This window comes from Typopeltis vanoorti, chromosome 19 (genome assembly GCF_054136105.1).
Source record: "Typopeltis vanoorti isolate ZY-2024b chromosome 19, IOZ_Tvanoo_1.0, whole genome shotgun sequence".
Lineage (NCBI taxonomy): Eukaryota > Metazoa > Arthropoda > Arachnida > Uropygi > Thelyphonidae > Typopeltis > Typopeltis vanoorti.
This window is the reverse complement of record NC_143567.1, coordinates 41626179-41651033: the sequence shown is the minus strand read 5'-3', so window position 1 is coordinate 41651033 and position 24855 is coordinate 41626179. Positions and strand designations below refer to the sequence as shown.

Genomic DNA, 24855 nt, shown 5'->3' with positions numbered 1-24855 from the left:
ACAGAAATTCCTATGTTTTTGCAGTTGCTGTGAGACATTGTGTGTGTGTGTGTGTGTGTGTGTGTGTGTGTGTGTGTGTGTGTGTGTGTGTGTGTGTGTGTGTGTGTGTGTGTGTGGCAATTAACCAAAGCATTTAATGAAGGCTTCTGATGGCTTCCCGAGCCATATCTCACCGAACTATGAGCAGGGAATTGAATAGCATCTGTACTGGCAGTTGCACGACTATACAGAAACCGCTGATTTCTCCAAAGTTTCTAATTTAGTGAGCGGTATGTGTACATACGTCCGCGCGGTTAGCCTAGTAGCTTTGCACTTCGCAACCATATGCCTGGGGAAAGAGTGTCCTAGGTTCGATTCTCGTCGACGACGTGAGAAGCTTAAGGATCTTCCTCAGCCATAGCCAAGTTAGCCAGTTTTGGTCGTAGACAGCAGGGTTTTTTCCACCACTTTATCTGAGGTTTTCATCCAGCAAGCAGGCAAACTAGCCCCGTGAACACACAGGCTACAGTCATAGGATATAGTACAGCAAGGAATCATCTTGATCATAGTCATTTCCTTAGATGGTGGCGTATATATAGCTGCCCCTAAACAGCCGGAAAGCTATAACCACAACAACAACAACAACATGTGCACATACACTATATTGACATAAGTATTTGGACACCTGATGTGCCATATATATTTTGCACTTACCACATGCAAATATCAGGGAGTGTATAGGTAACAGCAAAAAAAAAATCAGCTAACGCCTTTTTATTCCCGTATACGGGAGTAGGCGAGGCCATTTAGCCCTATCTAACTTTTGGAGACTGAGTGGGCAGTTCAATCTCCACTGGTACCAATCAGAGATAGATAGCCCAAGGCTATCACTAATTAAGCGGTACACAATGAAGAGAGACAGCTCAAATGTGCCGCCATCTCGTGGTCCCTAACCCTAACACAATATATTTAATGTCTGAAATAATGTGGGTTCTACGGTCGATTTTCTTGAGTTTACGGGACGAAAAACCCGCTTGCCCGGAGCTCTCTGAAAACGCTAAACACCATGTGGCCATCTTCATTTATGAAAACAATATTTTTTAGGTTGTGATATTAATGATACACAGGCGCCCTTCAGCGACAGTGTATAGGTAACAGTGGTAATAAAAGGTAGGATGTGCTGCATGTTTTGCACTGTACTCAATGTCAATGTACCACGTTCAGCTGAACTGACAAACTTTCAACGCGGGATGGTAATTGGGTGGTCTTTCTGTCCAACGTTGCCACCCATCTCAGTATACTGAAATCCACCGTTGCTTATGTCATTCGTAAATGGAAAGTTAATGGTGATTCCACAGCATAAAAACGCCTGAGAGGCCTCGAACACTCACTAACCGAGATTCAAGAGTTCTGTCTCGGAATGTTCGAGCATCCCGCACTTCATCAGCAGCGGACTTTGCAATAAACCTGGAAAATGCCTGTATGGACATCTGTCTGGACCGGGAAAATGCCTGCATAACACTTCAGCACTAAAACTGTCCAAAGAGAGTTGCGTGCTTTAGCTTACCATGGTAGAGCTTCTGCAAACATTCCACATATCCCCCTCCCCTCAACTCCAAAAGAAATTTGGACTGGTGGACATCTCTCACACCGTTCCTAGACTGTAGATGATTCAAAAAGAGTTCTGTGGAGTGACTTCTCACGCTTTCAAATGCTTCACACTTATGGTAGTGTTTGGATCCTTAGATTACCGGGGAATAGTTCCGGCAGGACTACATCATTCCAATTGTGAAGTTTGGTGGAGGCTCGGTAATGGTGTGGGGTGTTTCAATTGGATGTGGTTTGGTCCATTGGTTGACTTTCAGAAACCATTCAATCTGATGGCTACCTGGACTTCTTGGACACTGTCATGCTTCCGACGCCGTGGAAGTACTTTGGCAGTGACCTTTGCATGATTCAGCATGACAGTGCTCCATGCCATACTGCACTGAGTGTTCGATGCTAGTTTCCACAAATCAACGTTGAAGTGTTGCATTAGTCGACTCAGAGTTCAGACCTCAATCCCACTGAACATCTTTGGGACGAATGAGAAAGCTAAATTCTCTCGAGACCACAACGGCCGTTCAGCAATGAATGTAGCTTTGCGTGAGGAATGGAAGAATGTTTCTTTTCCGACGTTTCAGAAATTTGTTGAAAGCATGTCCCAAAAGGTAGTTATCGTCATTTTGCTAAAATGGTCCCACGTGGTACTAGAAATGTAAGTAAAACGCATTTTTATTTTTACCACAACTAGGTGTCCAAATACTTTGTCAACATAATGTATACCCAAAAAAGGATTACAATCCTACTTAAATAAAACAATAAAAATAATAAGCAGAAGAGAATAGCTTTCCCCCCCCTCTGACGAATGTGCATTTATGTTTGTTATCTAGTGCTTAAGGAGAAATCCACATCTCTTTCTGAAAGAAGGACTAAGTTCTTGGTACAAATTTAGTGAACTTTTATTTTTTGCAGCTATGTAAGTTTCCCGTATTATTATGAATATATCTATTTAAATTAAGAGGATATTAAATCCCGCATTGTTTCAAAACCGAATAGAAACTCAAAGATCGGAATTAAAAGAGTTTCATGCCGAATATAGTAACTATAAAAGTATCGGCGACTACTAGCGTAAACTAAAGCACGTAGTACAAACTAGAGCAACTCGTAGCAAAGGTGGGGAAAGTTCTGATCGCTATTCTTAGTATTTCACATAATGTAAAACCAATCTCCTAGGAGATGCATGATGTTATACATTATGGTGGGAGGTCACTACCCAGACCGGTTTCGATCTTTATTGAGATCTCATCAGTGAATAGATAGACCAAAAAAATATTATATTACTAAGGGTATAGCGAAAAGAACTTATATACGCTACTATACGAGTTGTCAAAAGGTGCACCCATAAATTATTTAAAATAAAGAGCCAATAGGCTTCATTTCTGCCATGTAAACATTATTTAAATTAATTGAAAATTAAAATAATTAATTTAATTTAAATCCCGTTTAATTTAACGTTTAATTTAAATAACGTTTACATGGTCGAAATGAAGCCTTATGACTCTTTATTTTAAATAATGAATATATCTATTTATACATTGAAATCCTTAGTTACTGCAGGATATTACAGAGGGCAGCAGTAGCTAGAACGACGCTATACGTTCCATGTGTTTCTGATGCAATGGTGTTTATTTCAATTTTTTGGTTAGCATGAAAGCTTTAAATTTTGTCAATTCTTATGTTGGTTTACGGTATTTTATACAAACTGTTGCCCAGTATCCAACCAGCGCAATGACACGTATCATAAAGTTAACGAAAAACGGTTCATCACTTGATTATGCAGGTATGTTTATTTCATTGCTACAACCAGGATGAATGTGTTGATTGAATTTTACCCATTATGTAGTAGATTTTGAATATTTAAATAAGTGATCTCTCATTTCTGTAGCGTATTTTAAATAACAATGCGACATGCTCTCATCGATCATAAAAGATCTGGGTTGATTCTCGTCATAACACGAGGCATTTTATTATATTTATTATATGGCATTTTGCACCTTGAAGGTGAGTTACAGGATCTGTGGAGGTCCCCCCCTCCCAGCCTTCCAAAAAACTCAAGTTTTTCTTTTGGCAAGTAGGCCAGAAAGCCATACTCGACAGATAAAATACGGTGCAGTGGACTGAGTAATGTAATGTCCTCCAATATTATTATTACATATCATCCCCATCATCTTCCTGTCTGGTAGTATGACTAGTGGGCTGTAATAGTCTCATGCCATATCTTGGCTGGTCTTATAGTCTCTTTTCTCTAGGGATGAATCGAATAGCCTATCGAGGTATCTTGGTTCTGTCCATTCTGTAACCATTCTTGTCTGTACTACTAGATATATTGTATGTAGGTATCATTTTTAGTTTATTTGTTATACATTTGTGTTTCATCTAGTCCAGTAACATGCAATTCTTTAGTCTTCACTTTCATAGGTAAGTATTGGTCTTGTGAATATCTTGTTTGCTTTAATTCTGGTATGCCTCAGTACTTTTTGTTGGATTGAAAACTTGATCAGTTATTGTAAGTGCATTGATGCATTTTTAAATGTTATTATTAATGATGTTTTCTTATTTGTAAGTCAAAGCACAGCCAAGATAGTTAAAGCAGATTACTTGCTCAATAATTCTATTTTCATTATATATTTTGCCTCAATTTTTTTCCTTTCCTTGAAAGTCCATAATTTTGGCTTTTACAGTTCATACATATTAAATTTTTGAGCAATAAGGTGTACAGAATATTGTAATTCATGTTCATTATTGGCCAGGATTACTTGATATAACATTGTGTGTCAAGATGGCTATCGCTTTGCAATGAGACATTTCCATGAACTGTAAGTTACCAATGTGTGATATGGGTGATGATATAATACAGTATTAAAGAATAGTAGTAGTGATAGAGGATAGCATTGTAAGAGACACAATTTCAAAATTTCCAATTTGATACTTCAGGTTCCAATATGACTGCTATGAAGTATATCTATAAAGATTGTAGGTTGTTACTATTATTTGGTTTGGGAGTTCATCATTGGGTTTGCAAAATCCATTGGTATAGGCCTATAGCCCACAAATGCTGCTATCTACAATTTTCCTCCAAATCAACCTGTTGCCTGTCAAGACTCCAACATTATCAGATCTTAATATTTCTGTCTTCTAAGGCACTCTACTGTATCAATCCACCTATATCTTGGTCTTCCTCTGAGTCTTTTTCCTGCCAACCTGGCAGAGAACATTTGTTTTGCTAACTTTTCTCTCCATTCTGATTAGTTCTGCTAACACATTCCTCGATGCTAACAATGTCAAGTTCTTTCCTAATGCCCTCGTTTTTAATATGCTATTAAAAAAAAAGGACTTATACAAGAAAGATAGTTTACTTCTGAATGGATTTGGTGTTCAAAGTCTGGAAAAAGTGTTGTTGAGTGAAGTGAAAGTGGATGCACAAAATCAGGGAAAGTAGAACTTTTAGGAGGGAAGCTAGTTAGGCAGTTGAATGTAAAATTGTGAATAAAATGCTTAAATTAGTATCACTGGTAACAAATCAGAATAGGGCTCCGAATAAAGTACCCATAATAGACTTTTTCCATAGTATAGACAGAGGTATTCGATCCTTACCCCAAAAAAACAGCTAACAGAACAAGATTCGAGTGTGCAAAAATTCTTTTTTAATGTTAAGCCTCTGCGGCCGAACCTATCGTATGGTGGACAAAAAGCACTGAAATCTCTAAAAAATAACAAGAACCTAATTATTACGAAAGCTGACAAAGGGAAGGCTGTAATCATCCAAGACAGAAGAGAATACGAGAGAAAAATTTCACTGTTACTCTGCGACTATTCAACTTATAGGCCCTTCACTTCAGATCCTACCAGTAGTCAAATAAAAAAGCTTAATGCCCATATAGAAAAAATATCGATATGGGATGAAGGTAAAAAGAAAACACTAAAGACCTCCTTCGGGCACCCACCAAGATTATATGGTCTTCCAAAAGTGCATAAGCCAAGAATTCCATTAAGACCGGTTGTAGACTGTGTAGGTTGTCCCACTTACAAAATATCAAAATTTCTGTCAAATTTACTCACTTCTTCAACTAGAAGAACTGCTAAAATTCTGTGGACTTCAGAAATAAAATTTCCGATCTGCATCTAGACGATTTGGAGATTATGATTAGTCTAGATGTTGTTTTGCTATTTACGAAAGTTCCGTTGGCGGACAGCATAGAATTACTACACCAAGAATTTCCTCCAGACATTGTCAAATTATTTGAATTTGTAATAAAGTCTGGTTATTTTTCCTTCAAAAACCAGTTATACCAACAAATCGAAGGGACAGCAATGGGTAATTCAATATCTCCTGCTATTGCCAACTACTTCATGAAGCATTTCGAACGGCGTATCCTTAACAACATTACACCCAGACCTAACATTTGGTTTAGATATGTGGATGACATTTTTGCCATATGGAAGGGCACCTCAGAAGAACTACAACAGTTTCTCTCAAAAATTAATGCACTTCATCCAAGGATCCAGTTCACTCTAGAAGTAAATAAGCAGTTAGCCTTTCTAGACCTCTTGATTCTTTGCCAACCAGATGGTTATCTACAATTCACAGTCTATGGGAAAGAGACTCATACAGGCCAGTACATCCACGCTGAATCACATCACCATCCCAGCCAAAAGGCAGGTACTATAAAAACACTAGTTCATAGAGCCAACTTCTTTTGTTCTTCAGAAGAACTTTTACAAAAAGAATTACAGTATATTAATTCCTCTTTCATATCCAATGGCTATAAGAAGTCCTTCATAAAAAGAGCTTTAAGTAGTCGTGCTCCAGCATCCTCTTCAAGTACAGAAGAACCTACACGTATACCTATCCCCTATGTACACGGGGTTAGTGAACGCATAGCTAAGGTTCTAAAACCACTAAATATCTGTGTGGCTTTTCGACCCATCAGAAAAATCTCCACATTCCTAATGTCTCCAAAGGACAAGTTCCCACATCTCGGCTATCTAGGTGTCTACCAGATTCCCTGCTCATGTGGATTATCATATTTCAGACAAACAGGAAGATCTGCTCGGGTCCGGTTAGAAGAACACCAGTCGTACATCCAGTACCTTGAACCCGAACAGTCTGGAATTGCAGAACATGCCATCAACACCAGACATAGAGTTAAGTGGAACAAGACAAAAGTCATTCACAAAAGTCGGTTCCTAATGGAACAGCTATACAAAGAAATATGTGAAAAATTACTTCACTCCCCTAACCTAAACAGATCCGATGGTCTCTGCTTTTCCCCCTTGTGGGAGATGGTACTTTATAAAGCAGCAAATATTTCCTAACATATAATTGTATACACATATAATAATAAAAAAAAAAAAAAATTTTTTTTTAAATTATTATAATCGAATAATTAAAAACTAAATAATTAAATGTAAATAATTTTTAAAAAATGAAATAAATAAATAATAATAATAATTAAATAAATTTAGGAAATTTAACCATCGGATCTGTTTAGGTTAGGATGATCTGCTTAGGTGGCGCTTTGTGAATATAACAGTTATTGTTTAATTAGCCTTGTACCTGTACTGATGATGCCTGTAATACTCGGGTGAAAATTCTACGAATCAAGAATAATTTACGTGAGTTAATTCCATTATTATAATAGTAATATGTCCACGCTTGGTATTTCCTTACTGAAACTTATAGTTAGTATAAAGTATGTGTGGATAGCAGTGGACTTATGGGGCTATTGCACTTTACGTACACTAATGTTGTAACAAGGGAGGTTAGAATTTTTGGAATTCGTTAGTTCATCCTGGCCAGAGGTTATTGGCATTAGTGAGACATGGCTGACAGAAGATGATATAATTAGTGGGATAGAATGTGAAGGATATATATATAGTGTTTTCAGGGAGGACAGAAAGAAAAAAATAGGGGAAGGAGTATTATTGATGGTAGCCAGTAAACTGCAACCAGAGAGTAGGAGTTCAACTGCAGGCCAGTGAAAATAGCCCATTTTAGGCCATGTGGTGTGAGAGTATTAGACCTGGTCATAGGATTAGAAGAGTTATCCATGACTGAGGTCCAAATTGCCTCCAATTGGCAAAAGTGACCATGTAGTCCTGACTTGAAAGATTGTAAAACATGAGGAATATTCTGTCAATAAGGGGTATGTGTGGAACTACAAGGCAGATGATTATGACAAGCTTAGGAGAAAGCTTAAATTTGTGCTATGGGATAAAACACTGCAGGGTAAGAATGCCAGTAGTGCATGGGAGATAGTTGGGGGTCATTTAGAGGAAGCAGTATTAAATTGTATACCAAAGGTAAGGAGGTTAATGAGGTCAGAGTTAAATGAATGAGTAATATCATTAAGCATGAGCTTAAGAAGAAGAAAATGCTATGGAGAGTATGTAAGGAGAAAGGTAATTTGTTCTCTTTCCTTGACAGTTTTGGGACGCTCTTCTAAGGTGGAAATTTTCTTCTTATAGGCTGTTTCTCGCAGTTCTTGCCTAAGACCTTGTCGGAATTGTTGGAATACAGCCCAATCTAAGTGAAGTTTATCTTCACTAGTAACATTCAAACTGTTGGCTAATGTTAATAAACGATTGTGAAATTCAGTGACAGTCTCTTTATCCTTTTGAATAATTTTCTGTAACTTCCATAAATTAGGACCTACACTTCTAAGTTTACAAAATTGGGACAATAAAGTTTCCTTAAATTTAGAAACTCAAAAGTTTCCCGAAGTATTGGAGAAGAATATAAGAATGTTTTTGCTTTACCTATTAATTTATGAGGTTTATCTTCATTAGTAACATTCAAACTGCTTGCTAGTGTCAATAAACGATTGTGAAAATCAGTAACAGTCTCTTTATCCTTTTGAACAACTCTCTGCTGTAATTTCCATAAATTAGGGCCTACACTTCTCAGTTTACAAAATTGAGACAATAAAGTTTCCTTAAATTTTGAATACTCAAACGTTTCCCGAAGTATTGGAGAAGAATATAAGAATGCCTTTGCCTTACCTACTAATTTACTTCTGATTAAAACTAGCAATTGAAAGTCAGTCCAATTTGCTATTTCTCTTAAGTTTTTCAACATAGGTAAAAAAAAATAGTACATCATCTGATTCTTCACCTGAAAATTGGGGAAAAACCTGTTGTGGGTTCACCGTACGAAAGAATTCACTATCATCCATTTCAGAACTAGATGTAACAGCCATAGTGTTTAATGAATTACTAATTTAAGTAATACAATTTTTTTTTTTTTTTTAAACAAACCTTTATCTTTGCCTGATTCCAGTTTATAACCAGTTCACTGTGATTTTACTTATTTTACTTTCTAAAAATTTTCAGGGAGTATTTCTACGATTATCAGCACAGAACTAAATTCAATTTCTTAACTTACGGTAGTTAAATTACTTCCCTTCAATTAAATCGCAATTCTACCGGCTGCGCCATTTGTTTATGGCGCTGATGTTGCATGAAAATATGGATGAAAAGCATGCAATTTTAATTTTTGTTCTTTTTCTCCAACACACTACATGATGATTTTTAGATAATGTAGTTTTATAAGTGTTTTATTAATTGTCGATTAATGTCCAACGTATGTATTAATTTAAGCTATGCATAATATTAACATTTAATTTTTAGGTTTGTGGTCGCTTGTTATAGACAGCGGTATTAAAACCATGCAATAATGGCCGCATTACTGAAGAAGAGAGCTTTAGCTCAGTTTTCCCAAGTTTTGCAGGACGAGCAAGTGAAACCTCACAAGAAACTCAGACTTACAAAAAAAGCTACTCCTCAAGGAAGCATCTCCTTGGAACAACTGAAGACTGCAACATCAACAGAAGCACTTCAGCAGCTTATTCAACTACCCAGTGCTCTTACTCCAGAGTTCAATATGTATATGGAGCTCTCCTGGATCATTTTCATAAAGAACAAGAATCAGCTGTAAGGGTGAAAGTAGTTAGCCTTTTCCATCAGATTGCCAGTCTTAGTCTTGTTGAGCCAAATGTGCTAGCAGATGATTTGGTGTCTTTGCTGAAAGGAGAGATATCTCATAAAGTTTTGGTTCAGTTACTCACTACACTTCACATACTTGGTAAATTAGCTGCTCCTGGTGGAAGACTGCAACAACGTGTTCTTCACTTGGCAAAGCAGTATCTCTCAGACACAAGTCATCTGGTGAAATGTGCATGCCTACAAATAATTAGTGAGTTCACTCCAGTTGATGGACAGTCTGATGTTAGTCTTAATACTCTTAAACTGTTGGCAGACTTCAGCCATAACCAAGATCCAAGGGTCCGATCAGAAGCTCTTCATTCCATGCTTTATGTGCATGAAAGAGGTCTGAAGTTAGACTCCACTCTGTATGATGAAATGTGTAAAGCACTTTCTGATGATTATGAAGGTGTAAGAATGGCTGTATTAAAACTTGTTGAAGTTCTAAGTCACATGTATGCAGAACAATACATATCTGTAGGAACCAGTGCTGAGAAGATTAGGCTTGCAGATGATGCCTTTGCTAGAATATGCAACATGATGAATGACTTGTCAATGAATGTTCGTGTCATGGCTGCTTCACTTTTGGGCAGTATTACCCATGCCAGTTTGAACTTTTTAGAACAAACATTGGACAAGAAGTTAATGTCTAATTTAAGAAAAAAACGCTCAGCTCATGAACGTCAGAAAGAAAATTATGAAAGTGGAGAATGGGCTACTGGACAGAAATGGGCAGATGATGCTCCAAAAGAAGAAATTGATGCAGAGAGTATAAACCTTATGAGTTCAGGAGCATGTGGAGCTTTTGTACATGGTTTAGAGGATGAATTCTTAGAGGTACGAAGTGCTTCCTTAGATTCCCTGTGTAAACTTGCCACTCTGTTTCCATCATTTGCACACCTATCACTTGATTTTCTAGTAGATATGTTTAATGATGAAATTGAAGAGGTTCGACTAAAAGCTATTCATTGTTTTGGAAAAATTAGTAAACATATAATATTGAGTCAGGAGGATCAGCTTGAAACAATCCTTGCTGTACTAGAGGATTATTCTATGGATATTAGAGAAGCTTTACATGAGATTTTAGGAAACTGTCATCTTTCAACAAAGACTGGACTGAAAGCTTGTTTTGATAACTTATTAGAAAATATGAAACGGTATCCACAAGATAAAAGGTCAATATGGAGGTGTTTACAACAGCTTGGTGCTAAGCATCCATATTTAACATTGCCGTTGGTACCAGAACTGTTAGGTATTCATCCATTTCTAGATATGCCAGAACCAGATATTGAAGATCCTGCATATATAAGTGTTCTAATTTTGGTGTTTAATGCAGCAGCAAACTGTGCAACAATGATGCCATTATTTGAAGAGCATGCTTTGAAACATTATTCATACCTACGAGATACATTACCGTCAGTTGTACCTCAGTTAAAGCTTCCTAACCAACCAGCCAGCTCACCTGCTCCTGTATCATCAAATCATCATTCAAAAACATTTTTACACCAAGTGTTAGAAAGAGTTGCTGCATCTGAGCATCGAAGACCTGAGGCAAGACAAAAATTAATGGAAAGTGCTATTCAGGATTTACAAAGGTTGTCTCAAATTGAACCTGAACTGTGTGCAGCAGCAAATTGTGGAAGCCTCTATATTCAGTGCCAGCTGCTGTTAGCTAAAATACTTTCAAATAAAAACTGGCTAAATCCATCACTTCTGTGTCCATTTCAAGGAAGCTCTTTAAAATCGTCACTGGAACATTTACTTCAGCTGTCATTTTGTTTGAGTCATCAGTTCTTAGGATTAACACCAGAAGAGGTTGCATGTTTGAAGCAGTTAAAATTGCGAGTTCTCTCATTACAACTTCTAGTTGTAATTCGTGGAAGTAATACTTCTGCCCTTGGTTTATGTGAAGCCTTTCTAGACCAAGTTGAAACCCTGCATAGGTTTCTAGAAGAGCAGGATATTAATCCTGATGGATTTATAGCCTCAGTATTTCATGAATTGGATGCATTAGATGAGCCCAAACCAGGTACTGTAGCACGTGTTCTGCAACCATTACTTCAGTCTTATCCATGTCCCTCATTTCAACTGCGAAAAGGATCAGAGGATGGAAAAAATTTGGAAAGGATAAAGCAGGCAAAAGCTACCATTCATGAACCTGCAAGTGAATCTGATAACCCTCTTAAATTTACTGCTGGACTAATACTTGGTGTGAATATGGATGCAGAAATAGAGAATGTTGAAGATGTGAAAAATGTCAGAATAAAGGTAGCCTATCCTGACCAACAAATTCAGTTAATCTTGCCTAGACTTTCCGACTTCAGACAACAAGGAGAGCTGACATACCGGTTATACACAAATGTATTACTTTCACACAGTATTTGGTCAGAGGCTTGCCATGTGGAAATGAACTTGGTGCTCGATTTCAGCGACACTGAAGGTGGTACCACTAGTCGAGGAAGTCAGAAAAATCCACTGTGGTTGAAATCAGAAAACAGTCCCATAGAGCTTTGCAAACCTGTAAAAGTGTATATAGCACCAAAACCTGTAAAAAAAAAAGGAATATAGAGATTGTAAATAATGAAACATTTGGTTTGTGATGTGATAAAAGTTTAGTCGTGTGTCAGATATCGAACTTTTGTGCAAATGTGAATATTTTATTGTACTCGAAGAAGAATAAAAAATGTTTTTTTTTTTAAAAAAATAGCAAAAATTTAAAAAAAAAAAAAGTGCCATTTGTCGTGACGTTCTATTTTCATGTTATGTTCTAAATCCGCCATCTCGGTTCAAGTCACTCTCATCAATATAACAACTAATTGCAAATTGATCACCGATCCAAAAATAGGGAAATTTATAATTATACTGCGCCACCCTATTTTTAGATTAGTCTATATAAAATAGAATTTCTTAATTAAGTTAGCAGTCTCCTCATTTATTTAGGCCGAATTATTTACTATTCCACTTGGGGTTCCTGCAAGATTCGAATATTTATGAACGGTGCAATAAAAAGGAATTCAGGCAAACACAATATTTAGATTAACAAAATAAAACATTTAATATATGATATATATAACAAATACAAGAATTCTGCTTTAAAATGAAACAATACAATCAACTTAATACATCTTGCTAAGTCACTCATATAATACTTTAATAGATATTTCGGCAATGTCTCATTGCCATTTTCTAAAGGAACTTACAAAAAGGCAGGTGCACACAGGACCTAACAATGCATAACCAACGTATAAGCCTATCTACGAGAATCAACATCATCCACGGAGATACGATCGCACGGAAGGCTTGCCAATATGGTAAAATGAAGTTGAAGCTGTCTAGACAATAAAATCGTCTGACTTTCCTGAAACGCTGCCGGGATAACAAGGTAATCCTGAACTGTGTGAAATTGAAGCACCGTTTTGTTTCGCAAAAAGCACTCCGTATATACAACCGCGCTAGCTACGCGTTACTTCGCGAACAAATCACCGCCATGCGGTTAGGCTTAGCCAAAATTAACGAAGCTATTCGTACCCTCGAAGATGAACTTTCGTGCACTTTGAATCAAGAACTGTGGACAATTTTACATGACATCTCGTGTACCTCCGCAGACAAAGAGTTTGAAAAGATAGAAGCCGACAGATGAAGAAATTCGATAAATTAAAAAAGAATTCCACTGTCAATCCAGAACTTGCTACCAACACCATAATCAACTTTTCTTCAGTCACCCTGAAGCCTGAAGCTCTCAACGTGCTCTCACGTGGCCACAACTTCGCCATTGCTCCCAAAAAAATACCAAGTGAGGATTTTATGATCCAGATTGAAAGAGGAATCCGCCACCTTCCATATCAAATCGCCAACAGTGTAAGACTGGATGTAGCTTGTGTCCTTTCCATAGCAAAACCACCCAAAACCAATATATCCAACAAGGAATTTGAAGCCCTACAGGAATTGAGAAATAATAAAGAATTAGTTATCACCAAAGCAAATAAAGGAAATGCAACTGTAGTACTTAACCAAAAGGACTACAAAGGTAAGCTGAATGCTCTTCTATTAGATCGGGCTACTTACCTCCCTATCAATTACAATCCCACCAACTCACAAATTAGAAAACTTCACAGCCTCCTTAAGAAAGTCACTTCTTGGCCTGTAGAAGTTACCAACAGATTAAAACCGTTTAACTCTATACCCCCCCGTATTTACGGACTCCCAAAAATACATAAAGAAAATGTGCCATTACGTCCCATAGTGGATGATTCCCCCACATACAAATTAGCTAAACATTTGGCCAAAGAGCTCACACACTATACTGGCAACACACCATCACACATAAAAAAACTCAGCCCACTTCAAAGCCAGCATAGAAAACCTTACACTCCAACATAATGACATAATGGTCAGCTTCGACGTCTCCTCCTTATTCACAAATGTCCCACTCAAGGAAACTTTAGAGCTAATCCAAGCTAAATTTTCTCCCGATATCTCAGCCCTATTTCAGTTCACAATGAACTCAGGCTATTTCGTTTGGCAGGGAAAATTCTACAAACAAATAGAGGGGCCAGCCATGGGCTCACCACTCTCCCCACCCTTAGCCAATTTCTTTATGGAGACCTTTGAGGAAAAAGCCTTAGCCTCTGCCCCACAAAAACCAACCATATGGCTTTGCTACGTTGATGATGTGTTCGCTATTTGGCCACATGGCTCTGAAACACTCCTCTCCTTCCTTACACACTTAAACAACCAACACACCAGAATCAAGTTCACCCTGAAAAAGAGGAAAACAACTGCCTCCCCTTCCTAGACACACTAGTCACCCGCCAGCCTGATGGAACTTTGGTTTTCTCAGTTTACAGAAAACCCACCCATATAGGCAGATACATCCACCAACAATCCCCCCCCCCCTCACAACAATATGGAGTGGTAAAAACACTATACAACAGGGCTAAACTAATCTGTTCTAACGACATAGCCCTTAACACTGAACTAAATCACATCCTCAATACTTTCTCAGCCAATGGCTACCCCCCAAAAAAATATTAAAACCTACAAACCACAGCCCCCCTCCACAAAAAAGATCACTCTAAATCCATCACCATTCCCTACATCCGAGGCACCTCAGAAAAAATTACCAAAATTCTAAAAAAACATGACCTCACCTCCTGTTACAGGCCTTACAGAAAATTGGCATCCCTTATCCGCTCTACCAAAGACCAACCACTTCCCCTAGACCTACCTGGTGTATACCAGGTCCCTTGCAGTTGTAAACTGTCGTACTTTGGCCGAACAGGCAGGACAGCGAATATCAGAATTTCTGAACACAAGGACTACATCCGGTTTTACAAATATAGCCATTCTGGTCTTGCAGACCATGCTCTGGATACTCGCCACAGAATACGGTGGAAGAAAGCAAAAATAATACACCGGAGCAAATATAAATTCGAAAGATTATTTATGGAATCAGCCTCTGCCCTAAGAAACTCTCCAAACCTCAACAAATTTGGTTGTATGCGACTGCCCCAAATTTGGGAGGCATACATCAGCAGACCTTCAGCCCAACGGCCAAGAACGCCTACTTAGCCCGCCAGAGGGCACCATCAGGACTTCTAGGAGAACGATAGCTTCATATCTTTATTTCCAGTTACTGTATTGTTAGGTCCTGTGTGCACCTGCCTTTTTGTAAGTTCCTTTAGAAAATGGCAATGAGACATTGCCGAAATATTGGAAATATCTATTAAAGTATTATTTAATTTATATTCGGATCTACATTGTTTCAATTCCCTAAGTGATTTAGAAATGTTAAATGTGAATGAAAAAAATAAATTACACAACATAGTTTCATTCACAATTTAACATAGGCTCACCCTTTCTTTGAAAAATTTTTGTTATTAGAAAAATTTTTCTTTTCACACTAGGCTCCTAACGGAAGAACTGGATTACATATTTCCTTTTGATTCCTCAAGTAGTACCTAGTTTGAATGAAACTTGCTTCCTTATTATGTCTAGTGCATTTATTCTCTTTCACATTCTCATTAAACCTCTTATTACTATCATTATCTATGTCTGCAGTATGGGATTTTCTGTTCTGAATTAAATTCACGTTTTCTATTACCAGAATTAAGTTTTAGCTGTCTCACAACTTGGTGATTTGTTCCATTATATAGATTGGCCATTTTACCACAATTGACTTCAACTGTTATCTCACTATTAGTGGCAATTTCTGCTTTAGGCTTTGTCACTATTAGTTGTTGTTCATCAGTGACAAGTGGTGTGTCAGACTGAATGTGCACATGAGAGTTATTATCACTATCTCTTTTAGATGATTGATTCACAGCCGACTTTTCTTTAGTAGATGGTCCTAATTCAAACGGCAATCTAAACTGTTTTGTTTGATGCTTAGTCTTATCACAATCATGAATTTCATTTCTTCTGGTATATTTCCTCTTGTTCATCAGGGATATTTCTTTCTTAGAAAAGTCACAAGAAAATTGATATCTTGTTAAGAAATTTGTTCCTAAGATTATGTGGGAACTTAGATTGGAAGTAGTGGGGACCACAAGTAAGTCTTGCCACACGTACAGTCCAAATTCTGGTAGGTATATCCTTGCTCGAAGTTTTTCATATGCCACAGAGTTTGAGTCTGAGAGAGAGGTAATCCTTACAGGTTGTCTCAGCTTGGCAGTGCTCTTCCACAGTTTGTTCTTTAAGGTTAGGAAATAATCCATTCTAATTGTAGAGGCATTGCATCCTGTGTCTAATAAGATGTCACATTTAGAGCCCAGGATATCACCTCTAATTATCATCATTCTCTCATTAGATGCTTGATATTTCTGAACTCTGTTATTTTTCCTGTGGGTCACATATCCAAATTTTGAGTTCCCTCTGTTGTTATAGTAGTTTTCCTTGTTATGGAAACAGTTCCTGGCATAATGTCCAACTTTGTTGCAATTATAACATTTAACAGGATTTCTTTGTTTTATGTCTGTCTTGGATTGAGGAATAACAGACATTTGTTGTCTAACATCGTCTAATCCTCGGATTACTTTATCTAGACTAGTTAAAATAGGTTGACTTTGTTTTTCAACTTCATGTTTGATCATCTCATTAATTTTATTTGTGGTGGGGTTTTGATTTTCTTGAGATCTCAAGGTAATAGTCGACAATTGCTTTACAACTTCATCAAGACTATCTATTATTGGTTGATTCAATTTATTCACTTCCTGGTGAATCAAGGTTTTTACTTCTGTCATCAGTTTCTTGTCCAATTGCTCCTTACCTTCAGTTAAGCAGTTAACATTACTTGAGGTTTCTCCAATATCCTTTGCTTTTCCTTTTTCAACCTTATTTCTTCTTTCAACTTCTGATTGGTTGAAGGAACTATTAGTCTTATTCACAACATTCACAAGACTTACATTGGTTGAGGGATAAAGGTCTCCTAATATTTGTTCTCTTTCCTTGACAGTTTTGAGACACTCTTCTAAGGTGGAAATTTTTTTCTTACAGGCTGTTTCTCGTAGTTCTTGCCTAAGAAATTGTCGGAATTGTTGGAATACAGCCCAATCTAAGTGAGGTTTATCTTCACTAGTAACATTCAAACTGTTGGCCAATGTTAATAAACGATTGTGGAAATCAGTAACAGTCTCCTTATCCTTTTGAATAATTTTCTGTAATTTCCATAAATTAGGAACTACACTTCTAAGTTTACAAAATTGGGACAATAAAGTTTCCTTAAATTTAGAATACTCAAAAGTTTCCCGAAGTATTGGAGAAGAATATAAGAATGTTTTTGCTTTACCTATTAATTTACTTCTAATCAAAACTAGCAATTGAAAATCAGTCCAACTTGCTATCTCTAAGTTTTTCAACATAGGTAAAGAAAAATAGTACATCATCTGATTCTTCACCTGAAAATTGGGGAAAAACCTGTTGCGGGTTTACCGTATGAGAGAATTCACTATCATTCATTTCAGAGCTTGATGTAACAGCCATAGTGATTAATAAATTACTAATTCAATTAATACAATCTTTCTACTTTAAAATAAACTTTTATCTTTGCCTGACTCCAGATTATAACAGTTCACTGTGATTTATTTATTTCACTTTCTAAAATTTCAGGGAGCATTTCTATGATTGTTATCACTAAAACTAAATTCAATTTCTTAACTTATAGTTGTTAAATTTAAATTCCTATCGATTAAATCACATCCTGTCAACTGCGCCATTTGTCGTGACGTTCTATTTTCATGTTATGTTCTAAATCCGCCATCTTGGTTCAAGTCACTCTCATCAATATAACAACTAATTGCAAATTGATCACCGATCCAAAAGTAGGGAAATTTATAATTATACTGCGCCACCCTATTTTTAGATTAGTCTATATAAAATAGAATTTCTTAATTAAGTTAGCAGTCTCCTCATTTATTTAGGCCGAATTATTTACTATTCCACTTGGGGTTCCTGCAAGATTCGAATATTTATGAACGGTGCAATAAAAAGGAATTCAGGCAAACACAATATTTAGATTAACAAAATAAAACATTTAATATATGATATATATAACAAATACAAGAATTCTGCTTTAAAATGAAACAATACAATCAACTTAATACATCTTGCTAAGTCACTCATGCCAATTCAATGTTCTAAACTTTCACATATAATTCACAGCTTCAAAATCACAAGCTTTCTTAACTCAAGTTAATAAAACAAAACTTCTCATTTAATCAGTCTCCACATATCTATCAGCTGTACTTAATGTTTAAATTCACAGCAGGCACTAATCAAGGTCGACAATATTCCAAGCAATCTTAATTCGGACTTTGAACTTCAAAGATACATTATAGTTAATGTTAGAATAAACAAACATGTATGACTACTCTTACCAGATACAATCTTCAATACATCAATTTATTGTGAGCACACTTATGAATTAACTTATTTACGCTAGCGGAACACATTAAATAAAATTCTCCAACGCTTTAACTGAACTTTTGTTAATCGCGCTTCACTACTCTAAACAACAGCAATAAGGTACTGATATCCTTCCATGTTTACTTTTCTCCAACTAGTTAAATTCATTATAATTCTTCTCAGGGCAACATAGAATTAAGACGTAATCCTAGACTAACTGGAACTAATCAGAATTTCCCATTGAATGTCCAGTTCTTTATTTATCCGACTACGACATTAATTTTCCTCTACAACAACAGCTGATTTCACTTACAGCTAAGTATATGATTCACTACGTTTTGGCTCACTTCCAAACACTATTCTCATGAATTTCTGCCCTAAAGAATTTATAATTTTCTTTCACTTTGCTTGTATGCTACCTTCCTTCAGGCTCCGTAAAACTCTCTCCTCTCTCCCTCTAATTCAAATTTCTTATTGCTTTCTTCCCTTTCAGTTCCAAGGTCACGCACTCTTCGACTCGTGCTTGTTTATTTCATGCGTCTCCATGACAACAAATGAACGCAAACATTTCGCTAATGTAATACAATGCTCTACTACTACATGAGTGATTACATAACGTTAAATTTTCACAAATAAGAATAAATAGAATATTTGAGCTACTTAATCAGCTTTTTCATTACGTATACAATTATTTATAATACACTTTTCGTTACATCATATATATATTTTAGTTATCATAAATTCTACACATATTAGAATTCAGAACACACGCAATTTACAGACAAAAATTACTAGTTGTGGTGGTGTTGGAGGTGGGCGGTAGATGCCGTTGATTCGTAGTAGAGGTAAGGTGTCCTCCCGCGATGAGTCTTCGGACTCCTTGGAGGTATCAGGAATAATAATAATAATAATAATAATAATAATAATAATAATTATTGTTTAATAAATTAATAGTAGGTTAAGTTTAGAATAAATATTTAAATAGTAATCCTTAAATAAGGAACAATAAATAATTTTTATACAAATTATGATTAATATATAATAAGCAATGTTAAATGTGAATGAAAAAAATAAATTACACAACATAGTTTCATTCACAATTTAACAGTAATATCATTAAGCATGAGCTTCAGAAGAAGAAAATGCTATGGAGAGTATGTAAGGAGAAAGGTGACTGGCAAACTCATGAACAGTACAAGGCTCAGGCAAGAAAGGTGATCAGCACATAAGGAAGGCAAAATCAGATTACAAGAAGAATCTAGCTGAGCAGGCCAAAGGCAATCCCAAAGAGTTCTTTTTGTTATGTGGTTAATCAGAGGAGAAGGAATGACTATGGAAGATTAACCTTAATGAGTGCTGATAGTGACGAGGTGACAGAAGCAGATAAAATAGTTGAGTTACCAAGTGACCAGTTTGCAAGGGTATGTTATCCAAGTGAGATTACTTCTGTAACATGTGATAGAGACTGGTGTGGGAACAGAGGTTGATGAATTGGAGATTCTTAGGATATTGCAGAATCTCAGTGTGAATACAGCTGTGGGATTAGATGGATATCAAATCAGATTTTGGGAGAACATTCAAGAGAACCTGACAATGTCTCTGACTAGGCTCTGTCTCAGCTCTGGTACAGTTCCAAGGGAGTGGAAAAGGGACAAAATAATTCCCTTTCATAAGGGAAGTTCTAGGACTGCGATAGCAAATTATAGACCAATCAGTATCTCAGGCATTGTGGTAAAAGTACTGGAAAAATTGGTCAAAAAGATACTTCAAGATTGGATGGATGAAATCATGATACTGTTACATCCTGAATGAAGAACTTATTAAAGAAACAATTCATTCAGGATTTAACAAGTCAGAAAGATCAGCTGAGAGAAAAAAACTTGTACTCGAGCAGAAGAAATAAAGTACTAACTGTAAATAGAAATAGAATTCCCTCCTTTTAGTAGAATTGTAGAGAACTTCGTGTATAAATTAGTATTATATGAATGTATCGTGGAACATCTAGATGCTGTGCTTGGTCAGTTGATGGCAGCATCTACAAGGAACGAACCTGAAGAGAGCTCCTTTCAGCATGAGAAAACAACCAGTCTTATCCACAAGAAAGTTGAGAGGTTGCAGAGACCGTTGCTTGAAAAAATGGACGGTAATGCAATGGTTGAAAGAATTGTCTGATAGAGACACTGCAGAATCTCCTTTGTCTTCGGATGGAGATAGCAAGGTGCTACCACTGCAGTAGGATTGGGCATCTTGCCTGAAATTGCTTTTTCAAAAGAGGAAACACAAGGAGAAACTATCACGCAATGGGAGAATCACACGTTTGCACCGAACAAAACTGGAAAGGGGATAGCTGACATCAAGGATATTCATCTGGAATCACAGTAGAGGGAACGATCTGTGGAAAGAAATTCAGGGCATTAATAGATACAAGTTCCCAAGTGTCCATGATATCAGAAAGCTATTTCAGAGAACTGGAGCCTCATGTGAGAAGAAATGTCAGATATCTGAGAAGGCCAGTTAAGCTGTTAGGAATTTCCCCCTCCCCTACTCATGCAACAAAATCAGTGAGGTTGAAGGTTAGATTACCAGATTATAGCATGTGTGTTTGGCATGAAGTTCTAGTCTTGCCAAGGAACCCCCCCCCCCCCCATCTGAAACTAATTTTAGGAAATGACTTCTTAGAGAAATAGAAATTCTCATGTAGTTATTCCAGAAGAGAAGTCTATTTTCAAGGGAGAGGTAAGAAGGAAAGTAAGGAATCACATGCTCAGAATGGAAAGGCTGCTAACATGTACTGGAAATTCAAGAAAAAAAAAAGGGAGAAGCCGACAAAGGAAAACAATGAACTTAGTGCACCTATAAGACCAGAATGTAAGGAGACATCCTCGATGGAATCTTTAGAGTGTTCTGATATAGTCGGCCTAGCAGAAGAGGGGAGAAAGACAGATGAGGAAGGTACTTACAAATGTGAGCATGAAACAGGTGAAGATGAATTGGCGGTCAATTATGCTCATACTTAGGAAGGACCAACGACTTCACACAAGAGATTAAGAGATAATGAGTGTATGACTCAAGAAGGACAGGGCAATCTGCATAGTACAAGTTGTGAAGTAGGAGAGGCAGTTAGAAAGGATGCAAAGCCCGCCTTCTTATCTAAGCATAAGTCAGAAAAAAAAAAAACCAGGCGTAAAGGAAAGGTAACTCCCGGGATTGAGGGACGTCTGAAAAGAAATTTTCTGTAAAAAATTTTTTTCTAGAAAGGGGGAACTTTGTTACATCCTGAATGAAGAACTTATTAAAGAAACAATTCATTCAAGATTTAACAAGTCAGAAAAATCTGATGAGAGAAAAAACTTGTACTCGAGCAGAAGAAATAAAGTACTAACTGTAAATAGAAATAGAATTACCTCCTTTTAGTAGAATTGTAATACCGTGTAAAGAACTTCGTGTATAAATTAGTGTTATATGAATGTATCATGTATACAATGAATGGATGTAAACAATAGTCCAAAGGTCACGGGCGGGCCTGAGGCATTGGCAATCTCGGAAAGCGACACACATTCGTTTCCCGGAAGACGCTGCTAGAGATCTTGCGATGTGCCGAAATTCCCGCGGATGAAGAAAGTAGCGGGTGGGAAAAGATTCCAGAAAGTAAGAGGGCGCTATCGCAGCTAGTAACAGGGTGCTAAAAAGGAGGGAAGTGAAGGGAGAATAAAAAAGGTTTGCACCCCTTTCTCAAGGCTTTTTTTTTTTTTTTTTTTCGCCTATTTTGCTGGATGATGATTCGACTTCTCCCGTGGACCGGAAGTTCCTGATGGTATTTCTTGGTGATAGTACGATATCGGATGGTGCGCTTTTCCTTTTGATGTCTGAATTTCTGCCGGTATGAAAGCATGAGATGTCGGCATATGCTGTCTTCGCTCCTTTGCTGAAAGTTCTGACAGAATAATATTGTGGACGTATACCAGAACTGGCAGTAGAAATGATGATGGTCCGAATCAGATCGAGAATAGACAAGGGGAAAATGCCAAGTGCAGAGCATAGCTTAATCTGATGACCATAGTGACCCAGCACATGGACGCAGGCTTACGGACGTATCGAGAGGTAATTCAAACAAAGAAGAGCAGTTCAGACGGACCTGGGGATCTTGTCCCAAGAAATGGTAAAGTACAGATTTTGTTGTATAATTACCCAGTCACTAAAAGGGAAATATCACTGTAGTGTAATAATCGAGTATGGACAGTATTTAAGAACTTTAAGTGATTATTTAGCAGTGGCTAATGTCATAACACGAATTGTCTGGAATGATTATAGATGATTGTGACTGGTTTAATGTGCAAGACTAACATAGTAGGTATAGTAGGTAGAATATTGATTAGAAGCGTATATTATGTGTGTTTAATCTCTAACTTAAAAGAAGGATGTACTGTTCATGCATTAGAGTATTAATCAGTTTGATTTAGCCTGTCATTGAACTAATTGAAAGTGAGATTGATTTAAGTGTATATTATGTTTTTATATTCCAATAAATATGTTTTTTTCTTCTATACCTGAGTTTTGTTTGTGATGTGAATCAAAACTACCACTCATTAATCTGAACCATAGCAGGTGTGTGTGTGGGGGGGGAATTGAAAGAAAGGTATAACATGTTGTTATAGGTTACGACTGCAAACCAGAATTTACTTAGCCACAGTAAAGCGTTTAATTTATGAGTTTAAGCACAAAATTTATTCACCTATGTGCACCAAAAGTCTGGAAAAGTCTCCCTGAAATAAGAGTCCCCTTTATTCTAAGATATTGGCTGGCACAGCTTCAAAAAATAAATTTGTCAATATCTGAAGAGGAGACGACCCCAGAAAGAAATTAGAGGATTCGTTTCTTTTAGCAAGGAATAACCTTTAACAGTCAAGGTAAGCACGTGAGTAAAATTAGGAATTGGCTAGAGATATAGAATTTGCTTTCCTTATAGAATGAACACGTAAGAAGTAATACAGATATTAGAGTCAGGGAAATTTTGTAAGTCTTGTAGTTATTGTAGAGAGGTAAATTCATAAAGAAAGTAAATTATTATAGGAAAAGAAAGGTAACGATATAACAATGGTGCAGACGACAATATTTGACAATATTGTCTAAGGGACAACATGGCTTTGTGAAGGGTCAGTCATGTTTTAGTAATTTACTAACTTTTTTTAGAATAACAGCTGAGGTGGATAAAGGGAATGGCTACGCGATGATTGTGCTGGATTTTGCATAGGAATTTAACAGAATACCACATGGAACTCTTTTATGCAAATTAGAACAAATAGGAATGGATATGAGACTGGTTATGTGGATAAGATGGTGACTGCTAGAGAGATATCAAAAAGTTGGATACGGATGGGCAGAATCAAGGGAAAAATATGTGACTAATGGTGTGCTGCAGAGTTTAGTGCTGGGACCACTGCTGTTGAATTTGTACATAAATGATATAGGGAATAACCTGAAAGGAAATATTCAGTTGTTTGCTGATGATGCGAAATTATGTGGAGTAATAGTCAATCAAGGTGATTTGGAAAGCTTGCAGGATGATTTAAATAGGCTGTCAATATGGGCAAAAAATAATGGATATCAGTTTAATGTGGATGGAACTGTACTCCAGGAAATAGATGAAGCTAGATATTTAGGGGTGGTGATAGACAGTGTTCAAATTTTTAGAGGACATATTGCTGAGATTGCTAAAGTAGCTCATATGATTACCTGACTATTGAAGAACACACACTAACAAGTAGAAATAATAAAGTTGTTATTCCTCTTTATAAGGCTTTGATACGTCCATGTATGGATTACTATACTCATGTCTGGTGTCCTGGGGATGAGGAAGTGGTGGAGAAGATTCAGAGGTGAATGACCAAGATGGTGAGTGATCTGTGAAATGTTCCATATGAAGATAGATTGAGGGTGTGTGGATTGCAGAAGTTAGTTGATAGAAGAAAAAGAGAGGATATGATAGAAACATTTAAGTTGCTTAAAGGGTTTTATAGGATTGATGGAGGGGGAAATGTTTCAGCGCTTCTAGAGAGGCAAGAACAAGAGGTCATCCCTGGAAGTTGAATAAAGGTATGGTTAGTAGGGGTGTGATGACTAGATTTTTTGCTTGGAGGAGTTGTGAAATGAGTGGAATAGGTTACCTGAGCTAGCTGTGAGTGCTTTGTCTGTTAATGGTTTCAAGGAGAGTATGATAAATTACTGGATTGTTTGGGTCTCTTGCGATGAGTCTTCGGACTCCATGGAGGTGACTGCACAATAATAATAATAATATGCAGTTAGTTACTTCTATAGACCAGAGTATGTAAAGGATGATGGGAATAGTATGCAACTGCAAATAAGGCTTGAGTGGAGGGTAGGTAATTATTA

The 24855-nt window shown here is 36.9% G+C and overlaps 1 protein-coding gene and 1 pseudogene across 1 annotated transcript in view; both read left to right on the top strand.

Moving 5' to 3' along the window:
* The first annotated feature begins 3210 nt into the window (after positions 1–3210).
* The window catches only part of LOC150096037 (threonylcarbamoyl-AMP synthase-like), a 70952-nt gene continuing 49307 nt past the window's right edge, over positions 3211–24855 (top strand). The window contains exon 1 of the mRNA XM_090409527.1: positions 3211–3361. Coding sequence (XP_090265653.1) covers positions 3229–3361 — 133 coding nt within the window. The 5' untranslated portion in view covers positions 3211–3228. The remainder of the gene's footprint in view (positions 3362–24855) is intronic.
* On the top strand, positions 9171–12232 carry LOC150096038 (integrator complex subunit 4 pseudogene; annotated as a pseudogene).